General features: G+C 41.9%; 1 protein-coding gene across 2 annotated transcripts; it reads left to right on the top strand.

Moving 5' to 3' along the window:
• Nucleotides 1-1340: 1340 nt before the first annotated feature.
• slc38a5.S (solute carrier family 38 member 5 S homeolog) lies at nt 1341-24502 on the top strand. 2 transcript variants are annotated; one of them, NM_001092358.1, is given in 16 exon segments: nt 1341-1438; nt 15179-15356; nt 16363-16444; nt 16638-16753; nt 17177-17250; nt 17396-17488; nt 17722-17803; nt 17927-18009; nt 18339-18397; nt 18861-19001; nt 20647-20726; nt 20806-20906; nt 22598-22722; nt 22802-22946; nt 23130-23233; nt 23359-24502. In NM_001092358.1, coding segments are annotated over 15 exon segments (1488 nt in total). In that variant the 5' UTR covers nt 1341-1438; nt 15179-15258; the 3' UTR covers nt 23464-24502.
• Nucleotides 24503-24929: the final 427 nt, after the last annotated feature.

Genomic DNA, 24929 nt, shown 5'->3' with positions numbered 1-24929 from the left:
GGGGCCCTGTGATTTCTGATGGCGGCCCGGTGTATCAGTATAATGTACTCTCGGCATGAGGGATACAATGAAGAGGATTTATAGTGTTACTCCAGTGACTGTTACTATATATCAGTATAACATACTCTCGGCAGGAGGGATATAATGAAGTTGAATGATAGTGAATGTTACTATGTATCAGTATAACATACTCTCGGCAGGAGGGATACAATGAAGAGGAATGATAGTGTTATTTCAGTGAATGTTACTACGTATCAGTATAATGCACTATTGGCAGGAGGGATACAATGAAACAGAATGATATTGTTCCTCCAGTGAATGTTACTATGTATCAGTATAACATACTCTCGGCAGGAGGAATACAATGAAGTGAAATGATAGTGTTACTCCAGTGACTGTTACTATATATCAGTATAACATACTCTCGGCAGGAGGAATACAATGAAGCTGAATGATAGTGTTACTCCAGTGACTGTTACTATGTATCAGTATAACGTACTCTCGGTAGGAGGATACAATGAAGAGGAATGATGTGTCCCTTCAGTGAATGTTACTATGTATCAGTATAATGTACTCTTGGCCGGAGGGATACAATGAAGAAGAATGATATTGTTACTCCAGTGAATGTTACTATGTATCAGTATAATGTACTCTTGGCCGGAGGGATACAATGAAGAAGAATGATATTGTTACTCCAGTGAATGTTACTATGTATCAGTATAATGTACTCTTGGTCGGAGGGATACAATTAAGAGGAATGATAGTGTTACTCCAGTGACTGTTACTATGTATCAGTATAACGTACTCTCGGCAGGAGGGATACAATGAAGAGGAATGATATTGTTACTCCAGTGACTGTTACTATGTATCAGTATAATGTACTCTTGGCCGGAGGGATACAATGAAGAGGAATGATAGTGTTACTCCAGTGACTGTTACTATGTATCAGTATAATGTACTCTTGGCTGGAGGGATACAATGGATGAAGCAGAATGACAGTGTTATTTTAATAAATGTTACAGTGTTTAGGGAAGTACAGCAAAGACAAATTTGCTCTGGTAGTTTCGCATGCAGCGTGTGTGTGTGTGGGGGGGGAGTTAGGGAGAGAGTTAGAGTTCTACTAATTAGGAGACACTAATGCTCCAGTACAAAGCTCTGGGTAAGAAAATGTGTGTCTGCTGAGGAAGAGATGAAAATTGGCAATTCCATAAGGATATTAGATATATTAAAATGCAATAGGAGCAGGAAATGAGAGAGGGCTGGGAGTGGGTGGCTGCATCTGATTGGCTGTGAGTTGAGTGGCTGGGCTCGGTTGCAGTCTTTCTCTTCTCTATGTGTGTGACAGCAAGCACACCGCCTCTGTCCTCTCCTCGGCTGCTGCTAAAACAGGGAGGAAATCTCCCCTGGACTGGAGGGCCCCTTTCTTGGGATGAGCTTGGTGAGTACTTGGGATGTTGGGGAAGGGGTAAGGAGGAGCGGGGAGTGTGCAAAGGGGAGAAACTCTTAACTTTCAGCTGCCCCCCTTGTTGTAACTCCATGCGGCTCTTGCATCAGCCAGCCCCTCCCATAACTGAAAATGAATCTCATCGTGGGAAGGCATCTTCTTATAAGGGGGTGTTCTAAAAATGGGTCGGAACAAGGTCTCGATCTAGGGTGCAATCTCTTGTGTATTCAGAGTGAGCACATGTTGCTGTTCCCCACTAACAGAATGTGTGCGAGTTGTCTGTGTGTAAAGTTGTTGTACTGTGTTAGCCAGTCAATATGTTACAGGGAAACATAAAAAAAATCACAAAATGCTATAAAGGTGATACCTTCATTGGCTAACTAATATAATCATAGCAAGCTTTCAGAGCATTTTAGTTCCTATTTCAAGCTGATTACAATGAAGCTGCGGAGTTCTCTGGTATAGATATATATACAACATAGGTCAAAGGACCAACAACAGGAATATTTGTAAGATGTCAAAGTAATTTGTGAGTCTCCCAGAGAGAAAGAGTGAGTTTAATTTTATGTTTCTGAGAGACTGGGGGGGAGTTAAACCTGCTCAGTTTAAACCTGAGACTCCCAGAGAGACTCTGCTGGTAGGGGGGGTCTGATTTCAGGCTGAAGAATCCACAGAGAGAGAGAGAGAAGCTGGGGAGTTTCCTAAGAATTGCCTGACAACGTGTCCACTCCCTGCGAGAGCTGCCCTGTAGCTAAACAGACAGGAGTCAAATAGCTCAGTACTGGGAACATGTCGTGCCACTAGAGTTGCCACCATTTCTCAGAAGAAATACCGGCCTTCCTTTATGTTTATCTTTTTTCCATGTTAAGGGAGCTAGCACACGGGCAGCCTGGCAACTAATCGCCTCTTCTGCGGGGCGACAATCTCCCCGAACTGCCTTCCCCGTGCCTGCCGCCTGCTATAACGACAAAACACTAGCGCCAATGCACTCGCAGCACTTCAATTTACGAAGTTGCCGCACGAGGAAACTTCGGATGACTTCGGAAATCGTATCGCCGCTGGCGTTTTGTCATTATAGCAGGCAGCAGGCATGGCGAAGGAATGTTCGGGGAGATCGTTGCCCCGCAGAAGAGGCGATTAGTCGCCAGGTGACTAAATCTCCCCAAAACTGCCCGTGTGCTTGAGGCCTAATAGCATTTGGATCAACCATCATTCTTACCGACCAGCCAGATGGCAACCCTACCTGCTGCTGAAATTGGGAGCACGCAGCAATAAAATTGCCGCTCGACTTACACATGATTTAAGTCTTCCCTAGTGTCATTCCTGGTGTTTGTGTGCGAGTGACATGTGCACCCTATTCTTTCAGAAGCAACTCTATTGACATAGGGTGCTGAGGGAGCCCTGGAACTACCACTTGGTCTGGAGGTGTCATCAATACTGCATCTTTATACCGATGTTTGAGAACTGTCTTATTGGTTCCTTTAATGCACAATGATGTTATAGGTTATTGTTTGCCCTTCTCTGTATATTTGTATTTATACATATGGGAGGAAGGAGGTGCCAAATTGATTCCCTTAGACAGTACAGTATGAAGGTGTAGCTTATTGTGTGCCCAGAACATTCCTTCTCTGTATATTTGTATTTATACATATGGGAGGAGGGAGGTGCCATATTGATTCCCATAGACAGTACAGTATGAGGGTATAGCTTATTGTGTGCCCAGAACATTCCTTCTCTGTATATTTGAATTATACATATGGGAGGTGTATTGATTCCCATAGACCAGGGGTAGGCAACCTGCGGCTCCGGAGCCTCATGCGGCTCTTCATCCTGCTTGCTGTGGCTCAGTCTTGTGGCTATGCCTGTCACATCGTCTATGCAGCCCTCGCACCTGCTGGCGGCTTCTTGAGTGTGTGACCACGGTAAGCTATCGGCTTGCTTACCGCGGTCGCACACCCAGGAAGCCGCCAGCAGGTGTGAGGGCTGCATAGACGTCCCAGGAGTGACAGGCAAGACCGAGCCGCAGCAAGATGATTCATCGTGGTCCTTACCGCGGTCACACACTCAAGACAAGAGAGGGAAGATCAGCAGAATTCACATTAATCAGATGAGAACACCAGCATTTAATAGGGCTATTCAGTGTTTAATTTATTTCAAAGTAGCCCTACACATACACACTGCACTTCTGTTTGTTGTATTCTGTTGTTGTAACAGTTAAGATTACAAAAAGGTTAAAATTTTATAAGCTGTGTTTTATGTTTTGCGGCTCCAGAATATTTTTCTTTAGTGGAAGAGGGGGCAAAATGGATCTTTTGATAGTAAAGGTTGCTGACCCCTGCCATAGACAGTACAGTATGAGGATATAGTTTATTGTGTGCCAAGAACATTCCTTCTCTGTATATTTGTATTTATACATATGGGAGGAGGGAATTTTATTTAAAATGATTCAGATTTACAAAATATATGTATATTGTCAGTATTTTGATACTTTCCTCCAACTGCTCCTCCGTACAGTCTCTAACCCCAATTGGAGATACAATTCCCAAATTTGATTCCCAAGTTCTTAACTAAACCTGGGGCCACTGAAAATTTTCCAAGCTTATAGCTTGGTTCTTTGTCTAAAGTACAAAAAGCTTCTGACTTTTCCTGGTTTATCTGAGGCCCCAGAGTAGCCTCCTCTTCAGGTTTTGATATTACGAGAGTGACATCATCCACATAGGCGACAGACTTAAAGGATCCCCCCAAGCGGAAAAGGGACCCCCCAAGGCCACTCTCCTGTAGTTTCCTCAGGAAAGGATCCAAAGAAAACACAAACAGGAGCAGACTCAGTGGACACCCCTGTCTCAGACCAGCCTTCACCAAAAAGTCTTTGCCTTTCCAACCATTAATTAGTGGGAAGCTCTTAGCCCCTTCATACAATACTTTATTCCATTCTACAAATTCTTCTGGTATGCTGTATCTATGCACGATGGCCCATAGATACTCATGATTAACCTTATTAAAGGCTTTTGCCTGATCCAAGGACAGAAAGTACTTGTTTTTACCTTCTACTGAACAGAGTTGAGAGTCTGAGAGAATAGATCCAGTCACCGTACCCAACCTTTGTGCAAGCTCCTTAGCCAGAATCTTTCTATCACAGTTGAGAAGGGCAATTGGCCTTGAGTTCTCAATGTGCATTGAATCCTTTCCCTTTGATATCAAAACCAAAGAAGAGGACTGCATAGATTGCGGGAGATGTTTTGGTAACAGGCAGGAATTAAAGTGGACCTGTCACCCAGACATTAAAAGCTGTATAATAAAAGTCCTTTTCAAATTAAACATGAAATCCAAATTCTTTTTTTTTTTTATTTAAGAATTCATAGCTGTTGTAAACTCATTTAAAAATCTTAGCAGTCAATCAAATATTGTCTGCCCCTCCTTTATGCCTTAGGCATAGAGGTGTGGCAGACAAATACTTTCACTTTCCATTCAGCACTTACTAGAAGTCACTGCTTTCCCCACATTCCTCCAGTTCTCAATGGCTTCTACCAGCTTGCTATAATTATGAATTCCCAGATGGAAGGAAACAAGATTCAAATATTTTTTTTACTGTGTAATTAAAGTTTATTTTGCTTGACTAACATGATAAAATAGGATTTGGAATATTTTTTTTTGGGTGACAGGTCCCCTTGGGCTAACACTGGAACCATATCTTCCTTAAAGGGATCCTGTCATGGGAAAACATGTTTTTTTTCAAAACGCATCAGTTAATAGTGCTACTCCAGCAGAATTCTGCACTGAAATCCATTTCTCAAAAGAGCAAACAGATTTTTTTTATATTCAATTTTGAAATCTGACATGGGGCTAGACATTTTGTCAATTTCCCAGCTGCCCCTGGTCATGTGACTTGTGCCTGCACTTTAGGAGAGAAATGCTTTCTGGCAGGCTGCTGTTTTTCCTTCTCAATGTAACTGAATGTGTCTCAGTGGGACATGGGTTTTTACTATTGAGTGTTGTTCTTAGATCTACCAGGCAGCTGTTATCTTGTGTTAGGGAGCTGTTATCTGGTTACCTTCCCATTGTTCTTTTGTTTGGCTGCTGGGGGGGAAAGGGAGGGGAGTGATATCACTCCAACTTTCAGTACAGCAGTAAAGAGTGATTGAAGTTTATCAGAGCACAAGTCACATGACTTGGGCAGCTGGGAAATTGACAATATGTCTAGCCCCATGTCAGATTTCAAAATTGAATATAAAAAAATCTGTTTGCTCTTTTGAGAAATGGATTTCAGTGCAGAATTCTGCTGGAGCAGCACTATTAACTGATTCATTTTGAAAAACATTTTTTTTCCCTTGACAGTATCCCTTTAAAAGTAATGTAGAATTCAGCTGTCAACCCATCTGGTCGATGAGCCTTCATTTTCTGCTGTTTATCAATTGCCTGCCTTACTTCCTCCTCTGTTATTTCTGACAGCAAATGGAGAAAGTTCAAATTATTAGTATTCAAAACTGGGGTTACATTTAGGAAAGTGTGAATCTTTCCCTCATCCAGAACTTTTTCTTTGTAAAGATCAGCATAGTAAGCTCTTATAACCTCCAGGAAACCCTCCCTTGATACTTATAATTTATCCTGTGAGTTATAAAGGCTATCAACTTGCTTTTTCTTAATGGTCACCTTACAGTTCCGGCAAGGCTCCAGGGAACAAGATGTTCCGTAATCCCTTTCCAGAACCAGGGACTTAAGCCAGTTCAATTTTTCCCCCTCCTCCCCTTTCAAAACACAGATCTCAAGTTTCCTTCTCAAAGACTGCCTCTCTTTCTTTTCTGCCATCCTTTTTTAAGAGGCAGAAATGAAAAAGGTCTGGAAAGTATCCTTAACCGAGTCCCACCATTCTGCAACAGAATCAAAAAAATCCAATCTTGATCCATAACTTCAAGACATCTCCAAACCCTGCCTTTATCTCATCATCTTCTAAAACCTCCTTACCAATCCTCCACAACCTTTTTCTGACCTACCAAAGTGAACAGAAAGGCCTTAATGGCCTGAAAATTCTACAGCATATTCTTTTTACAAAAATAAAGTCAATCCTACTGCTCCTAGTTCTGCACCTGTATGTGTGTCAACCTTCTCTCCCATCACAGGTTGCAAGATTTTTCAGATCAGCATCAGTTAAACTTTTGAAAAATAAACATTTGTACTTATTTATTTACCCATTCTGTCTTTCTCACAAAAAACTTGATCAAAATCTCCTGCACAAATAATGTGAATTGAGGTGAAAAGAAATGGCTTAATGTCATTTAACAGTGACCTCCTATCTGAGATTGCCTGAGGTCCAAAAATGGACATAAGTCTCAATAAACATCCTTCTATAGAAACATCTAATAATAGATAGAAACATCTTCCTATTAATACATCTTCCACCTTCTTAACTATAACATGTTTGTCCCCTTTAAACAAGATGCCCACACCTCCTGCTGGTTCTGTGGCTAGGGACCAACAGGGCTGGGTTTATATAGTGGGCTCCCTAGGCGTGCTGTCGTTCATCGCCCCCATCCTCTCCCTTTTATTTGCTCAAATTTTCATCATCGTTACAGGAGCAATGGGGAAATATAAGAAAAACTATAGTATCTCTGTGCATCCCTAGTGTTTCTGCATCAGTGTGGGTGAGGTTGGGCAGCATGCCACCCCCTAAACTCCTGCTGCCCTAGGTCAGGGCCTTGGTGGCCTCTCCACAAATCCGGACATGAGAACCAATAAGAAAGACCTTCTTTCCAATCCCTTTTGGCCATTTTAATCTCATTTAAAGATTCTAGTCTAGTTTCTTGAAGAAACAGAATATCAGCTGTTGTCTCTTTAAGATATTCATAAGCTATAAACCTTGTTTTCCTATTCTTGATACTATACAGGTTAAGAGTGTAAAAAATCAACTGATAAGTTCATTTGTTTTCTTTTAAGTACAGACCTTACTTTCTAACCCTGACCTTTTTACTTGAATTCTTGAACCTAAATCTGTTTCCATTTCCTCCTCCCCCTCCTCTGTAGAATCCCATTCTAAGTCCAGAGATACATCGTCATCATCTTTTTTTACTTTTTTTTTTCTACTGACATCGTCAACTTGATTTATTCTTTTTCCCTCTCCTACTCCTCTTCCATCCTCTCCAATTATTCAGATTCCTCCTCCTCTCTCCCCAACTTTCCTCCTAATGCTTCAAACCTATGTTGATTCTCAGTGATCATCTTACCAACCACAGTGTTTTTTTTACTATTCCTATTCTATTGCCATTACTCACTATGAATTATTTTTTCCTGAGTTTTCTTACTATTGTTTGATTGTCCGCCTGTATTTGCAATTCTGTTTCACCACTAGTCATATCCTCTCTTAATTGTTCCGCAATATTGGGAACAGATTTTTTCACATTGCGCCAGGCCTCTGGGTAATTTCTGTAGGCATGACCAGTTTTGAGACAAAGGTTGCACCATATTTGCTTGTCACAATCTTAACCTGTATGGCCTGTCTCTCTGCAAAAAGTCTGCATTTATCTGTCAAATGAGTTATTGCTCCACACTAAACTAAATCCTAAAAATGAATGTGGCTAAAAATCCCATGTTTTATATAGTGAACTTATTGCACCAGCCTAAAGTTTCAGCTTGTCAATAGCAGCAATGATCCAGGACTTCAAACTTGTCACAGGGGGTCACCATCTTGGAAAGTGTCTGTGGCACTCACATGCTCAGTGGGCTCTGAGCAGCTGTTGAGAAGCTAAGTTTAGGGGTTTTCACAAATTATCAAGCAGAAAATGAGTTTCGTCTGTAATATAAGCTGGTTCTACAAGTCTGGTTATTAAATTCTGATGCTAATTGCCCTGGTTTCTGTGCTGCCATGTAGTAATTATCTGTATTAATTACTAATCAGCCTTATATTGTGACATTTCTATTCTATGTGTACTGTATATTGTGAGTGGGTCCCTAAGCTCAGTTAGTGACAGCAGAACAGAGCATGTGTAGTAAATCAGCAGAAAAGAAGATGGGGAGCTACTGGGGCATCTTTGGAGTCACAGATCTTTGTACTTTATACCCACCTATAGAGATGGCGCGAACTTGTTCGCGCGAACATCGGGTGTTCGCGCTCGCCGGAAGTTCGCGAACGTCGCGCGACGTTCGCCATTTTGGGTTCGCCATTGTTGGCGCTTTTTTTGCCCTCTCACCCCAGACCAGCAGGTACATGGCAGCCAATCAGGAAGCTCTCCCCTGGACCACTCCCCTTCCCTATAAAAACCGAAGCCCTGCAGCGTTTTTTCACTCTGCCTGTGTGTGCTGAAGAGATAGTGTAGGGAGAGAGCTGCTGCCTGTTAGTGATTTCAGGGACAGTTGAAAGTTTGCTGGCTAGTAATCGTTTTGATACTGCTCTGTTATTGGAGGGACAGAAGTCTGCAGGGGTTTGAGGGACATTTAAGCTTAGGTAGCTTTGCTGGCTAGTAATCTACCTTCTACTGCAGTGCTCTGTATGTAGCTGCAGTGGGCAGCTGTCCTGCTTCTGATCTCATCTGCTGACTGCTGCAATAACAGTAGTCCTTGTAAGGACTGCTTTTATTTATTTTTTTGTTGTTTTACTACTACTACTACTACTACTATAAGAGCCCAGTGCTATTAGTCTAGCAGTGTTGGGGAGTGGGACTGGTGTGCTAATCTGCTGCTCCTAGTAGTTCAGCAGCACCAACTTTAATTTTTTTTTTTTAATATTCATTTTTTTTTTATTTTACTTTTTTTTATTTTACTACCGCTGTAGTAGTGTATAAGTTGACCTTTTAGGCATTATTTGCCCTGTAGGCATTTTTTGCCCAGTGTGTTATTCAACCAACTGCCATCTAGCTGTGTGACCTTGTTCACATTCTGTCTAAATATCCATAATATTACCGTCTCCAGAAAAAACACCGGAGTGACTTTTTTCAAGCAGCATTCATATATTTTACGTAATCCGTATCCACCGCTGTAGTAGTGTATACGTTGATCTTGTGGGCAGTATTTGCACAGTGTTTTCTTCAAACCGCCATCTAGCTGTGTGAGCTTGTTCACATTTTGTCTAAATATTGATAATATTATCGTCTCTAGAAAAACCACTTGAGTTACTTTTTTTCAAGCAGCATTCATATATTTTACGTAATCCGTATCCACCGCTGTAGTAGTGTATACGTTGACCTTGTAGGCATTATTTGCACAGTGTTTTCTTCAAACCGCCATCTAGCTGTGTGAGCTTGTTCACATTTTGTCTAAATATTGATAATATTATCGTCTCTAGAAAAACCACTTGAGTTACTTTTTTTCAAGCAGCATTCATATATTTTACGTAATCCGTATCCACCGCTGTAGTAGTGTATACGTTGACCTTGTAGGCATTGTTTGCCCAGTTTTTTTGGCCGCAGCCACTGAAGCACAGAGGCCAGAAAAAATATGCCATATAAATGCTGAAAATAGTCATTTTTTGCCATACGTTGACTCAACGTATATGGCAAAAATTACTATTTTCAGCATTTATATGGCATATTTTTTCTGGCAACTGTGCTTCAGTGGCTGCGACCAAAAAAACTGGGCAAACAATGCCTACAAGGTCAACGTATGGCAAAAAATGACTATTTTCAGCATTTATATGGCATATTTTTTCTGGCAACTGTGCTTCAGTGGCTGCAACCAAAAAAACTGGGCAAACAATGTCTACAAGGTCAACGTATGGCGAAAAATTACTATTTTCAGCATTTATATGGCATATTTTTTCTGGCAACTGTGCTTCAGTGGCTGCGTCCAAAAAAACTGGGCAAACAATGCCTACAAGGTCAACGTATGGCAGTTGTTTAAAGAGAACAGTAGATTACTAGCCAGCAAAGCTACCTAAGCTAAAATGTCCCTCAAATCCCTGCAGACTTCTGTCCCTCCAATACAGAGCAGTATCAAGCAGATTACTAGCCAGCAAACTTACTATCATCTGTCCCTGAAATCACTAACAGCTCTCCCCCTACACTATCTCTTCCAAGCACACACAGGCAGATTTTTCAGATACATTTTTGCCCTTGATCCCCCTCTGGCATGCCACTGTCCAGGTCGTTGCACCCTTTAAACAACTTTAAAATCATTTTTCTGGCCAGAAATGTCTTTTTTAGATGTTAAAGTTCGCCTTCCCATTGAAGTCTATGGGGTTCGCGAACCGTTCGCGAACCGCTCGCATTTTTGCGCAAGTTCGCGAATATGTTCGCGAACTTTTTTTCCGACGTTCGCTACATCCCTACCCACCTACCCACAAATCCTCTTCAACATAACTCTTAACAAGGGATGACATCACCATACACTGTCTTTTAAGCCAAACTAAAATATTCTCTGGGTGTACAGATTCCTTTTTCATTATTATTGTTATGTTTTTAAGTTCTGACTTGGATATGGGAATAACCTTAAAGTTTTGCCATTCCTTAACATTTTTTTAAATTATACTGTTTCCAAAACTCCTCCAGCCCTTGTGATAATTGAAAGCTCAAATTAAAGTCAGTATCCATTATACTGATCATTGCATGTACATCTTCTGCAGGAAAAACTAGAACTTGCTTTAACAGGTTTCTGGCTAAAAATCTTCTACCTGGGAATTCCTCTCTTTCGCCTTCCCATTTGATTTTTACAGCATTCCTCCTTTTAACAGATTCCTCCTCCTCCCCCTTTTCCTGAAACAATTTATTTTTCCCCCAAATACTTTCCAAAACCTTTGCATAGGATATACTTGGGTTATTGGCCTTTTTATGATTACTTGTTTGATTTAGTTCAGGAACAATACACACTTCACCTGCTAGTTCATCCTCTAAATCTTTAAGCCAGTTCCATACCTCCCAACTGTCCCGTTTTCAGCAGGACAGTCCCTCTTTTGACAGCTCAACCCGTACAGGTTTGTATTGGAAAGTCCAGAATTTCTCTGCACTGAACAGCTAAAAAAAGAAACAATGTTTCTAACTTGTTGGCTTTTGGCAGAGAGCCCAGAACAGCCACCAAGGTGCACTTGGAAACTTTTGTAACAATTTTGAGATAAACAAATAAGTAATTATAACAATTTAGAAAACAGGTCCCTTGGTAGAAGTTAAACTAACAGCTTAAAGGGCAATTCACCTTCATTAGCAAAACTGTAATAACTGAAAAAAACACAGAAATATGTTCAAACTTTCATAAACTGCTACATTTTGTAAAATTAACATGGTAATTAGGGGGTGTGGCCACAAAAACAGGTGCGGTCTTTTGGCCGCAAATTTTTTGTCCCTCTTTTTATTTCCAAAATGTTGGGAAGTATGCAGTTCTCATACAGCTTTTGTTCTACTTTCTCCTTTCAGCAACTTGAAATCCCTTATCAGTAAATCAATTCCTTTAGTAAGGGTAGAACTACACAGGCATTTTGACATCCAATACCTTCCATTCCAACGTGACGCGAGGAAGCGCAGGTGTCACATCGGATGTGCCGAATCTAAGGTAAGTAATAGGAATGTCGGACGTTGTCTCAGTGTGCATCAGAAATGACATCACTGTCTGATGCGAACGCTGCATGTTGCGTCTTCAAAAGTCTTGTCGTGCCGGATGCACGATGCGATACCGTCCAACATTCCTATTACTTACCTTAGATATACATCCGACGTGACACCTGCGCTTCCTCGTGACGCATCAGGTATCGGATGTCAAAATGCCAGTGTAGTTCTGCCCCAAGGGTGGATTGCTTTTTCTCCAGATACTTAAATCATTTAGGGTATCAATAATCTTGTCATTTTCAATCACGGCACTCCCCTCTCCTCCCCCACAGTCATTTTCTATAGCATTTTTATTATCTGCTAGTTTTGAAAAAACAGTCTAACTTTTTTTGTCGAGTCTCTTGTGAGAGATCTCCCTCTGCAGTCTTTCTTCTTAATGAGCACAGTGTGAGTCTCAGAGCTCTGTTCCCCCAGTGTCTCTCACAGCAGCACCCTCCATGTTAGGACTGTTTTCTCCAGCAGTCTGCACCTCTGTATTCTGGTCAGTATTGCTTCCCAGTGCATTTTCTGCTACATTTTGTGCCACTGCTGCCATCGCTTCCTCCATTGCTGAGGTTTCCCCCAAGTTTTGCGGTACCTTCTGGTTTTTCGCTGATGGAACTTTGCAAACTTCCTGATCCGGTTCCTCTACCACCGCACCACAGCTCCCCACAGTTATACTAGCGCCAGGAACCTGATCTGAGCCACCATCAACTTTTTCTTTGGCTTCACTTTCCGAGGACAAGTCACTTCCCGATATTTCTTTTACTGGGGATTTATCTCTAGCGCTTCTCCTGCTGTGCTCTGCAGCTACTGCCATGCTGGCTTCTGCAGCCTTCCTTCCAAAGCCCAGACTGGATCGCTGGCTAACAGGGGCAGTATCTCTCCTCGTTCTCATTGTTCAGCTAGGAAGAGGGTTTTTTTTCCAAAGTGAAACAAAATTAAGATACCGAGATATGAACCCCCAGACCTGCAAGGACCCAGGAGAAACACTGCTTTCAGAGAACACACCAAACACAACTGCACAGTATGAGGGTATAGCTTATTGTGTGTCCAGAACATTCATTCTCTGTATAATTGTATTTATACATATGGGAGGAGGGATTGGCTATTTGGTAGCCCCTGTGTGGACTGGCAGCCCTACAGAAAGTTCTATTTGGCAATAAAACTGTTTTTTATGCAAACCAAAAGTTCCCTCCAAGCCTGGAATATAAAAATAAGCAACTGCTTTGAAGCCACTGGGAGCAACATGCAAGGGGTTGGGGAGCAACATGTTACTCACAAGCTACTGGTTGGGGATCACTGCCTTAGACAGTACAGTATGAGGGTATAGCTTATTGTGTGCCCAGAACATTCCTTCTCTGAATATTTGTATTTATACATATGCGAGGAGGTGCCATATTGATTCCCTTATACAGTATAGTATGAGGGTATAGCTTATTGTGTGCCCAGAACATTTCTTCTCTGTATATTTGTATTTATATATATATATATATATATATATATATATATATATATATATATATATATATATATATATATATATATATATATATAACAAGGGAAAGTTGTGCTCACCACTATTTTTTAAAACCATTAGGCGGGGGTGCAATGAGGGTGTGACCACAAAATACATATAGTCAACTACAAGAGGTCCTCTGCACTCAACCCATTATCAATATATTTAAGACAGAGACATTTTGTGCATACTGCTACTAAAAAATGCCTTACCCTTTAAACAAAACAGGGATTGTTTGTCCATGTATTGCAATATATTTAAGCTGGCCAACTACGTCAAAGTCATCCCATATCTGGCCAGTCCTATGCTTAATTTTCATCTGATTCATTAAGAATTCAATTGCTTCATTATACATTTTACAAAGGGACTAAGTTTTACCTGCAACTTACTAGCTGCTTTCAAGGTTAAAACTCCCAAACTTGGCTGCCCTTTTATTAGACACCAGTGGGATCACCTGACTATAGCTGGGAAGGGTGGGAGCTACAACATGGAGCTGGTCACTGCTCCTGTATAACTATAACAAACAAGGGAAAGTTGTGCTCACCACTATTTTTTAAAAAATGTCTTAAATATATTGATAATGGGTTGAGTGCAGAGGACCTCTTGTAGTTGACTATATATATATATATATATATATATATATATATATATATATATATGGGAGGAGGTGCCATATTGATTCAATTAGACAATACAATATGAGGATATAGCTTATTGTGTGCTTCTCTGTATATTTATATTTATATATATTTATGGGAGGGTGGTACTATATTATTCCCTGGAGGGTGGTACTATATTATTCCCCTACAGTATGATGGTTTAGCTCATTGTGTGCCCAAAACATTCCTTCTCTGTATATATTTTTGTATTTATAGATATCGAAGGATATTGATTCCTTTAGACAGTACAGTATGAGGGTATAGCTTTAGTGTCCAGAGCATTAATTCTCTTCATATTTGTAGCTATATATATATATATATATATAGACAAATACAAGATTCCTCTGCACTCAACCCATTATCAATATATTTAAGACAGAGACATTTTGTGCATACTGCTACTGAAAAATGCCTTACCCTTTAAACAAAACAGGGATTGTTTGTCCATATATTGCAATATATTTAAGCTGGCCAACTACGTCAAAGTCATCCCATATCTGGCCAGTCCTATGCTCAATTTTCATTTGATTCATTAAGAATTCTATTGCTTCATTATACATTTTATAAAAGGGACGAATACGTTTTACCTGCAACTTACTAGCTGCTTTCAAAGTAAAACTCCCAAACTTGGCTGCCCTTTTATTAGACACCAGTGGGATCACCTGACTATAGTTGGAGGGGGTGGGAGCTACAACATGGAGCTGGTCACTGCTCTTGTAGAACTATAACAAACAAGGGAAAGTTGTGCTCACCACTAGTTTTTAAAATCATTAGGCGGGAGTGCAATGAGTGTATATATGAGTGGGGGGTTATTATGGGTTAGTGCTCAGTTATCAGGCCCAATCACTAAGAGCCAGCAAAGTGCAAGAATCAGAGTTAATCGGATAAAGTACTGGATAACCCTGCAAACACTGCCTACTTGGTAATGTATTGGTAATATTGGTATTGGTAATAAAGAAACCCTAAACTTTGTGAGACATTGAGTTATAGTAGGTAGGAGAGGAAGCCCTCATAGATGCCCACAAAGGTCCTGATGTCTCATACGTTTCCCTTGCAGGTCATCTTACACTCAACACCTCCTTCTCCTATACCATCCTACTGTAACCAGCAGTTCACTGAACCCATTTGGCACCCACCATGGAGTTGGATAATTTAGCTGATGGAGAAGATGCGCACATGTTAAAAGGCAGCATTTCAGAGAGCCTGAATACGGACAGACTAAACATGGAGGAAGGGTGAGCACTATCATCATTACATAATGGAATGTGATGTGGAATGTGACAGGGAAGTGGCAGGATACTATGTTGGCCCTGTGTGTGGGGGCCCAGGGAAACAGTCAATCTACCCTAGAACCAGCCTTCAGTACCTCTAGTGACTTCTTGGTAACTGGAGGATATGTGAGAGAGCTAATATTATTATAATATGTAGACACAAAATTTGCTACTATGCTAAAATAGGTCTCCAGACCAGGCAACTGGGCTAATTCTGGAGTGTTTGGGCCCACAAATGATTTTACTGGTACAGTTGGTTGTACCAACTACTCACCTCCCAACTGGGGCCGTTCTGTGCCACTTAAGTATAACATTTCCTTTGGTAAAGAGCACCAGTGAGTAATGATGTCACCTGTACCGCAGTAGGGATGTCCCCCCCCCCCTTGCCCCAATAGGCCGGTTTAAATGAGCACAGTTTGTCTGTTCCTGGGTCCCTCCTAGTCACAAATCTGCCCTGAGCAGGCACTGTTGGAAATTATGCAGCACACTTGCTAGCTACAGATGCAGCAGGCTTTATTGAGGAATCTGGTGTGGCTTTCATTTAGTAATGCTGCACTTATAATATATTGTAATTCTTAGTGCCATTAGAGAGTAAGAATTTGGGAGCACCCACATGTTTGCATTATTAAGTGTACTAGGGGGTGGGGGGGTATTCTGCTTTTTGCTACATAAACCATTGAGGGGCATCATTCCAGGACCATAAGAAGGGTGCCCTTTCTGCCATACTCTAGAAGAGGCCCTTGATTCTGAGAGCTGCAGTTTGGTGGCATCTGTAGTACCAAAGGCTACCCCTAACCCATGCCCAAAGGGGCAGCAATTGAACCGAGGCCTAGGATGCTAATTGCCATCCTTTCCAGACACAAATACGTTGTGGGGAGAATAAGGCTATCCCCTCTTCTAGGAACAGATATATTTGAGGGCTAGCCCCTCCCATTCCCACAAACCGCTCCCAACTGGGTTTCTTTTGTAGGTATGAAGCAGAAGAACCAGCTCTTGAAGAACGGGAAAAGTTTCTGTCACATGTGGTTGCCCAGAAATCAAACTTCACTGATGTAAGAACCATGGATATATTTCTTATTCCCCCCCCCCATGCTCATCCTTTTTATGCCGTAAACTCCCTACATCTCTCCAACACAGCCAAATTCCTTCATATTGCCCTCCCTGCACCCTCCTATGCATGCCCCTACCTCCACATACCTTTCCTTGTACCTTCCTTAGCCAACCACTTCTATTTTATTCCAACAGTTCGAAGGGAAGACGTCATTTGGCATGTCTGTGTTTAACCTCAGCAATGCGATTATGGGCAGCGGGATTCTAGGCCTGGCCTATGCCATGGCTAACACAGGCATCATTCTCTTTTTGTGAGTACCCCTGCTGCACGATTGCACTTAGCACTAACACTCCAGCCATGCCCTCTACTCAGCCCACAGCTTATCAGCATGGGAAACAACATACCACTGACACATCATCTCGTACAACAGCTGCTTGGTTTCCACACAGGCATATAGACAGGCTAAATGAATCAAAGAATGCTGAACCCTGCTGAACCCTGCTGAACTGTACCAGCTGCACAAAGTGCATTGGTCCCACTTTATAAATGAGCTGTACAGATACACAGGCCAATCTTGTCATGTCAGTGCCACCACAAAATGTACATATGATCATTGGGCACAGCGGAGCCATGATGCATATATACGTATTATTAGCTGGATGTCCTTGGTTGGTACTACTGCGTTGAGTTGATGTGCTGAGCCTGGGCCTTATGGCTTTTTTTTGCTCTACAGAATCCTTCTGATCTCCATCGCTCTACTGTCTTGTTACTCCATCCACCTGCTTCTCAAGTGCTCTGGAGTTGTGGGTAAGCAAACTGTTGGTGTCCTCACAACAAGCCTCCTGCATCATCTCCTCCTCAATCACTTGTTTGTTTCTATTTTATCTGAAGTGTAAAATCTCCCATCTCCTCACCATTTCAAACAACCCACTCCTTGTCCCTCTCCTTATAGGAATTCGGGCTTATGAGCAGCTAGGATTTAGGGCATTTGGCACTGGTGGGAAGATTCTGGCAGCAACGATTATAACAATGCACAATGTGGGAGGTAAGAAACCCTACTACTTTCTGCTGTCTAGTCAATTCTTCTATTTAGTCGTGTTCTGCAAAATGTCTCCCCTCTACCCATGACCATTATACTTCTCTTGTAACTTGTCTTCTCTCTCATATCGACCCTCCTCTTGTATCAGACTTTCTATCTTCCTCTCACATATCCATCTTCATATTCAACAAACTGCTTTCGATTAGCCTTATATACACCTTTCATATTCTGCATTCCAGCAATGTCCAGTTATTTGTACATCATCAAATCTGAACTGCCACTTGTTATCCAAACCTTCATGGGCCTGACCAGTAACTCTGGGTAAGAATGGTTGCCACGTATGTAAGATTAGCATGTCCAAGCTCATATCTTTATCTACATGTGAGCCAAATCTTGCGTTTCTTTGTCCCTGTGCCTCATATGTGAGTTTTCTCTTCTCTACAGGGCCTGGTATATGAATGGCAACTACCTCATCATTATAGTCAGTGTCCTCATCATTCTTCCTCTGGCTCTTATGAAACATCTAGGTAAGTTGTGAAATCTCTCAGCTCCCTCTTACAGGCCAATGGTTAGATTCTCTATAGTCTTTAAGCAAGACACTGGGCAGTTTGTGAGTTTACTGTAGCACACTGACAATGCTAGGTAACACAAATGTACCCAGCACACTAGGGGGTTTCTCTTATTGAGTTGTGTTGTGTGATAAAGGGCCCAACGGTGTCTGTGGCAGTTGACAGCTGGGTGTATACAGTTTGCTAATGGATAGCCAGATACTTCTCAACCAATATTTGTGGCCACATGTAACTTGGAACAGATAGGTGGTCAGCATTCTAACATCACACTGTCCTTATTTCTGCAGGATACTTGGGATACACCAGTGGTTTCTCCCTCACTTGCATGGTCTTCTTTTTGTGTTCGGTAAGTGAAAGCCAACACTAGAACATTTCTTCCTTTACTAATACAGGGCAAAACTAGACAGCCATTCCCTAATTTCCTAGTCAGTACATGTAAGCCCACACTGTCTCAGTAAATCAAAATAGTAAAGGAAGGAGAACTCCAGCAGACTCTCTGCAAAACTTTTATTCCAGGTTGTGGTTACACCCCACACTTCATCCATTTTGTACTTGTAATTATTTTCCCCTGCTCCTCACACAAATCTAAATCTTTAAAGCTGTACCCATCTCCACATCCACAGCAAGATTGCGATTCTCTTCACGTTTTCCATCTTATCCTCCTCTTTCCTTTTTATTCTTCTCTAAGAATCCATTTCCACTTCCAGTGCAGGTTGCCACACTGAGCTCTCGTGCAAGTGTCACATGCCTGCACCTGATACTACTTACCTTGCCACTGGCTCATGCCAATTCCTTCTTCTTCTTCTCAGGTTATATACAAATACTCTATAATTCCTTGCCCGCTGAACACCACAACTACAGAAGGCCTCTACACCAATGGAAACAATGTAACAGAGAAGTGGGAGGATAAAGACATTTGCACAGCTAAACTGTTCACAGTCAATTCTCAGGTGAGTGTGAGCCAGGCCCGGACTGGCAATCTGTGGGTTCTGGCAAATGCCAGAGGGGCTGCTGTATGGTTCCATAGAAAGTTACCATAGAGTTGGCTGGTAGGGGGCTGTTTGGGCCTCTGCATACTTGGAATGGCAGGGCCTATTTTGACTCTCAGCCCAGGCCTGGTGTGAGCAGCTCATTTTACAAATGTGCCAGTGATACAACACAAAGCTCCTAGTGGCATATAATCAGGGCCGCCATCAGGGGGGGACAAGCGTACCGGGCCCGGGCATGAAGGGGGGCCCGGCAGCGCTGCATTTTTTTGAAGATCCGGGCCCCCCTTACGAGCGCCCGAGCCGTACGTCTTGCCTCTTCAGTGCCGAATGCGGAAGTGCCGAAAAGCCGAAGCCGATGCGACGAAAAGACCCGAAGTCACGGAAAAAGCCGAAGTCACGAAGCGCCGAAAAGACCCGAAGTCACGAAAACAGCCGAAGCCGAAGTCCTGAAGCAGCGCAAAGACCCGAAGTCACGAAAAACAGCCGAAGCCGAAGTCCTGAAGCGGTGAAAAGACCCGAAGTCACGAAAGGAGGCGAAGTTGAAGTACTGAAGCCATGAGTTCAATTCTACTGAACACCAGTTTGTGTTTTTTTTTTTTAATCCCCTGGCCACCAATGTATTATTTTAATATTCTATAGGCCCCTGCCACCAATCTTTTTTTTTAAAACTTTTGTTTTTGGGGCCCCAATTTTTTTTTTTAACTCGTAAGGGGCCCCTTGCCACCATTGTTTTTTTTTGGGTTTTTTTTTTTAAAAAAAAAATTAATTTTCTTTTTTGGTGGCCCCAAATTTTTTTAACTTGTAAGGGGGCCCCTGCCACCATTTTTTTTTTTTCAAAAAAATTTTTTTTTCTCCAAATTTTTTTTTTGGGGCCCAATTTGTTTTTAACTTATAAGGGGGCCCCTGCCGCCAATGTTTTTTTTTTTTTTTCAAAAAAAAATTAATTTTTTTTCAAATTTTTTTTTGGGGCCCCAATTTGTTTTTAACTTATAAGGGGGCCCCTGCCGCCAATGTTTTTTTTTTTTTCAAAAAAAAATTAATTTTTTTTCAAATTTTTTTTTGGGGCCCCAATTTGTTTTTAACTTAGAAGGGGGCCCCTGCCACCAATGTTTGTTTATTTTTTAGTTTTTTTTACATTTTTTTTTGTTGGGGCCCCAAGTTTTTTTTAACAGGGGGCCCCTGCCACCAATGTTTTTAAAAAAAAAAAATTTTAATTTTTTTTTTTGGGGGCCCCAATTTTTTTTATAAGGGGGCCCTGACCATCAATAGCTTTTTACAACTTGTGTGGGGGGGGGGTTACTTTTTTAGCGCTGATGTCTGTGTGGTCTTTTAACTGCGATGTGGGCGGGATATGGGGCGGAGCTTGGTCGTCAGTGTGGGCGGGGCCCAGGGGGCCCCAAAAATTTTGTTGTACGGGGCCCCGTGATTTCTAATGGCGGCCCTGCATATAATGCAACACAAATTTGTTAGTGTCATTTAATATAACACAAATCTTCAAGTGTCATATACTGCCCTGTGTAAGGCAGCTGTGGACAGAGAACTCCAACTCCTTGCAGAGTCTCCAGCTGAGTTTTGGATATTTCTAACTCCTCTTTACTCCTTGCAGACAGCTTATTCCATCCCAATTGTGGCTTTTGCCTTTGTGTGCCATCCTGAGGTTCTGCCCATATACACAGAGCTACGCAGGTATGTATACAATCATATGCGACTTTGCCGGTAATACAATTCTTACTAGCCACATCATTCATTTATTTGTCACCTGCAGGGCTACCAAGTCACGAATGCAGAATGTGGCCAACGTCTCCATCTTTGCCATGTTTATCATGTACCTGATAACTGCTGTCTTTGGCTACTTAACCTTTTCTGGTGAGTGCTAAGTATGGACTCTTTTGGGTATCTGTCTGCTGCACTCTAGAACATCATGGGTGAGTTCTGGGAGATTAAAGAGGTTAGAATGTAGCAAACAGCAGCAAGCTGTTTAGGAGAGAAAACATGACAGCACAGGGTGGTGAGAGGAAAGCAAAAGGATGCTTTTGGTTTTAAAAGTATTTCTGTGGGTACACCACAGGTTTATGCATTATTACAAACAAAACATAATGCCCTAGAACGTTAAAATACAATTTTAAAGGGGAAGTAAAGTCTAAAATAGAATAAGGCTAGAAATGCTGTTTTTTGTATACTAAACATGAAAATTAACTTACTGCACCACAAGCCTAATCAAACGAATGATTTATGCTTTCAAAGTTGGCCACAGGGGGTCACCATCTTGTAACTTTCTTAAACATCTTTGCAAGACTAAAACTGTGCACATGCTCAGTGTGGTCTGGGCTGCTTAGGGATCGTCATAAATTATCAAAACAGCACAACTCAAATAATATCTGCTGATACAGCAAGACTGATTAATAATCAGAATAGGCAGACTGCACTGGGTCCTGTGTTGTCATGTAATCTAATGTGGATTTTATATTTTTTGTATTGTTTAATACAAACTTTTTCCAACTCTGCAGAACCAGTGGCTGCAGCAAAATAATCCTCCAAATAGAATCCCAGTTTATTTGTTTAAATCTGGCTCCATAATCTTTGTCCCTGCAGCTGGAGTTGGAAACAGTAAAAATAAAATCCAATACAAATCTCTACACAGTCACCGACTGCTCTACAGGGAAACAAACAAAGCTGCTTGAGTTCTGCATGGCTTGGAAGTAAGGCAGGGGCTCCCCCTGCTGTTCATAAGTATGATTGTTTCCCTGCAGAGCAGTTAGGGACCGTCTGACAATTCCTATCCACAGCAGTAAATGAAGGGAGAATTTCATGTCGGGTAGATCCACGAATATCAATGTTAGAAGACTCTACACCAATTTATTTATCCAACAGGAAAAAATGGGAAAAATGGGACATAGAGCAGTGGCTTCACTAGACTCAGCAAATGCATTCCACTCTATAGATGGCTTCAGATGCTATACCACCAGCCAAGAGCAAGGATCAGATTAAATAGCTTGATATCTGCCCCATTTCGCTTAGGCAGAGGCACCCGCCAGGGCTGTCCCGTCTCCCCTTTTCTCTTTGCCTCAGCAATAGAACCACTAGCCATTGCAATCCAAGCATCAGACCAAATAAATGGCCTCAACCGAGACCCCATTACAGAAAAAATATCCCTATATGCAGATAATATACTCATCTATTTAGCAGACACCCAAAGCGCTCCTCAATGTAGTGGAGCAGTTTGGATTAATATCTTTTCTCAAAATAAACTGGGACAAGTCCCTTCTATTCCCACTAGATCTTCAAGCCCCCCAACCTCCCACCCAATGCCCTGCTAAAATGGGTCTATGAGTTTTAAGTACCAAGGCCTTACTGTACATTTAGACCTCACACATCATTATATCACCTAACAAAGCTTGTAAAGTTGTGTTCCCTGTTGTTTCCACTGAGTGAACAAAGCCAGAGACAAATGTCATTTCAAGTACAACTGTTTATTGCTTGTTTTGTTACAAAATGAAAAGTAATAAAAAAAAGTAGTAGTTCAGTGGGTGAACCATGCCTATTGTCCTTCACTGTAGATTCTGTGGAATCTGAGATGTTACACACTTACATCAAGGTGGATCCCCTGGACAAGCTCATGCTCTGTGTACGTCTTGCTGTTTTGGTGGCTGTCACACTTACTGTACCTGTTGTTCTGTTTCCAGTAAGTACCATCTGGCTCTCTTTTTTTTAAATGTGTGTTACACAATTTGCCCATCCTCACATTGTTCTCCCTTCTCTAGATTCGTAGAGCTATCCAGCAACTTCTTTGTCCAAAAGCAGCATTTAAGTGGTGGCGTCATATTCTTATAGCTGTGGTGTTGCTTATTGCTGTTAATTTTCTCGTCATCTTCGTCCCCAACATCAAGGATATTTTTGGAGTTATTGGTAATGATGCCATTTACTCTAAGAGGGAGACCCCCTCCACACACACACACACACACACACACACACACATATATATACACACACACACAGACACACATATATATACACAACACACACACACATATATATATACACACTGTAGAATTGTCTGATTATTGATGACTTTGTTCTCTGCTATTACAGGAGCCACATCAGCCCCCAGCCTTATCTTCATCCTGCCAAGCATTTTCTACATCCGCATCGTCCCCAATGATAAGGAACCACTCCGGTCACGTCCCAAAATACAGGTCATTACTGTCTTCATTCTCCACACTTGCACTCACTCTCTTTATCCTCCATAATGTCCCCACCTTTGTTTGTCCCTATTACTACTTTTCCTCAATACCCTTCTTCTCATTATTGTCTCATCCAGGCTGCTGTGTTTGCCTTTCTGGGATTCATTTTCATGATAACGAGCCTGAGTTTCATCATAGTCGACTGGGTGACGACAGGAAAGAGCAACGTTGGGGGGCACTAACCAAACCCACCCTCCTCTCCCTCTAAATATGAACATTAGGACATCTCTCCTAGGGACCCATATATCCAAAGTGATGCAGAAGCACCTCTGCAAGTGGAAGGAACAATCTTTATTTAAACCTGAGAGCCAAAGGACCCAAATAAACTAAATGAGGGGAGAAGGGCCTCCTCAAGTAACAGCACAAGATAAAGCCATATGTGCCCAAACAGACTCCGGGGGTGGAGTCACACTGTTCTCATGCTTCCCTCTCACATGACCCTCTGACACTACAGGGATGCAAAACTCTATATTACCTTATAACAGGCCCTATCTGTCTGTCCTTGGAGAAGGCACTAGGTTGGACATTAACCCCAAGCACCTGTGGTTGTGTCCCTCACCTCTGCAGCCTGAGTGTTACCAAAACTTCATTGAATCACAGTGTATCTACCTCACTATGCCCCCTCCAAGAGAGGGCACGAGTGTGTGCTGCACTCAGGGGGATAGTTAATCGCTCTCTTTAAGAGGACACTAGAGCAGCAACACAATAAAAGGCATGCTATATCATCTATCCCTACATATCACAACAGCATTTTCATTTCTACTATTTGAAAATATGTGTGCTGGTGTGCAACGTGGCTCACTACTCAACCCACATCCCCGCAGCTGGAAACACAATTCAACAAGACTAATCATTAGTGAAGGCACCAGTTCTTTTATAATCAACTGTAACTTCTCTGTAGTCACACAACTATAGTATATGTAGTCTACAGTGCAGAGTTTTACGTGTATTTGGCTCATAGTTCACTTAAGCCCCACCCTCTGGGAAGTTGGCATCAGATCTTCCTCAACCCTTTCCTCCTGATCACTGTGAATTCATTGGGATTTCCAATGCTTTGGTGCTGGATCGTGCCAAATAGCGCAGCGCCCTCCAGTTTTACACACTCCACAAACATACTATGCTGTGAGGGCAAGATCCCAGACTGTTACAAAGGCCACAAAAAGCAATGTGTAAATGTAGAATGTATGCAGAAAAGAGGTAAATAAATAATTTTATGTGAAACCTGGCTGCTATTTTCTAAACACACAATGGGAAACTGACCGCTGAATCATTTCATAGTGATAAATGGGGTTATTCATGACTATTAGGCCACAGCAGAAGGACTCACAGCAAATCAATGAGGTTCTTATTTGCCAGCTGTTCAGGGGAGACCAGAAAATTAACAGACATCTGCATGCACAGCATTTCTTGTATTTGCAATGTACTACAGAATTTCATGTCTTGGTCCTCATGCCCCCAGTACTCTCACAGGGACTTGCAATAACCCAGATTTTGGGAGAGCTGACTCCAGGGAGAGACATATATTCATTACTATATCGAGTTACCTCCTTCCAATTTGATATTACTCTAGGGCAGTGATCCCCAACCAGTAGCTTGTGAGCAACATGTTGCTCTTTGATCCTTTGGATGTTGCTCCCAGTGGCCTCCA

The sequence above is a fragment of the Xenopus laevis genome, chromosome 8S (assembly GCF_017654675.1).
Source record: "Xenopus laevis strain J_2021 chromosome 8S, Xenopus_laevis_v10.1, whole genome shotgun sequence".
NCBI lineage: Eukaryota > Metazoa > Chordata > Amphibia > Anura > Pipidae > Xenopus > Xenopus laevis.
The sequence above is the reverse complement of the archived record's forward strand: the minus strand, read 5'-3'. Positions and strand labels throughout refer to the sequence as shown.

What these genes read in the sequence shown, in the direction of transcription:
- slc38a5.S (XM_041574216.1), top strand. Translation starts at nt 15,259, where the DNA reads ATGGAGTTGGATAATTTAGCTGATGGAGAAGATGCGCACATGTTAAAA. An exon ending in AGACTAAACATGGAGGAAGG is followed by an intron (nt 15,357 to 16,362) that starts GTGAGCACTATC and finishes TTTCTTTTGTAG; the next exon opens with GTATGAAGCAGAAGAACCAG. An exon ending in GGCCTGACCAGTAACTCTGG is followed by an intron (nt 17,804 to 17,926) that starts GTAAGAATGGTT and finishes TCTTCTCTACAG; the next exon opens with GGCCTGGTATATGAATGGCA.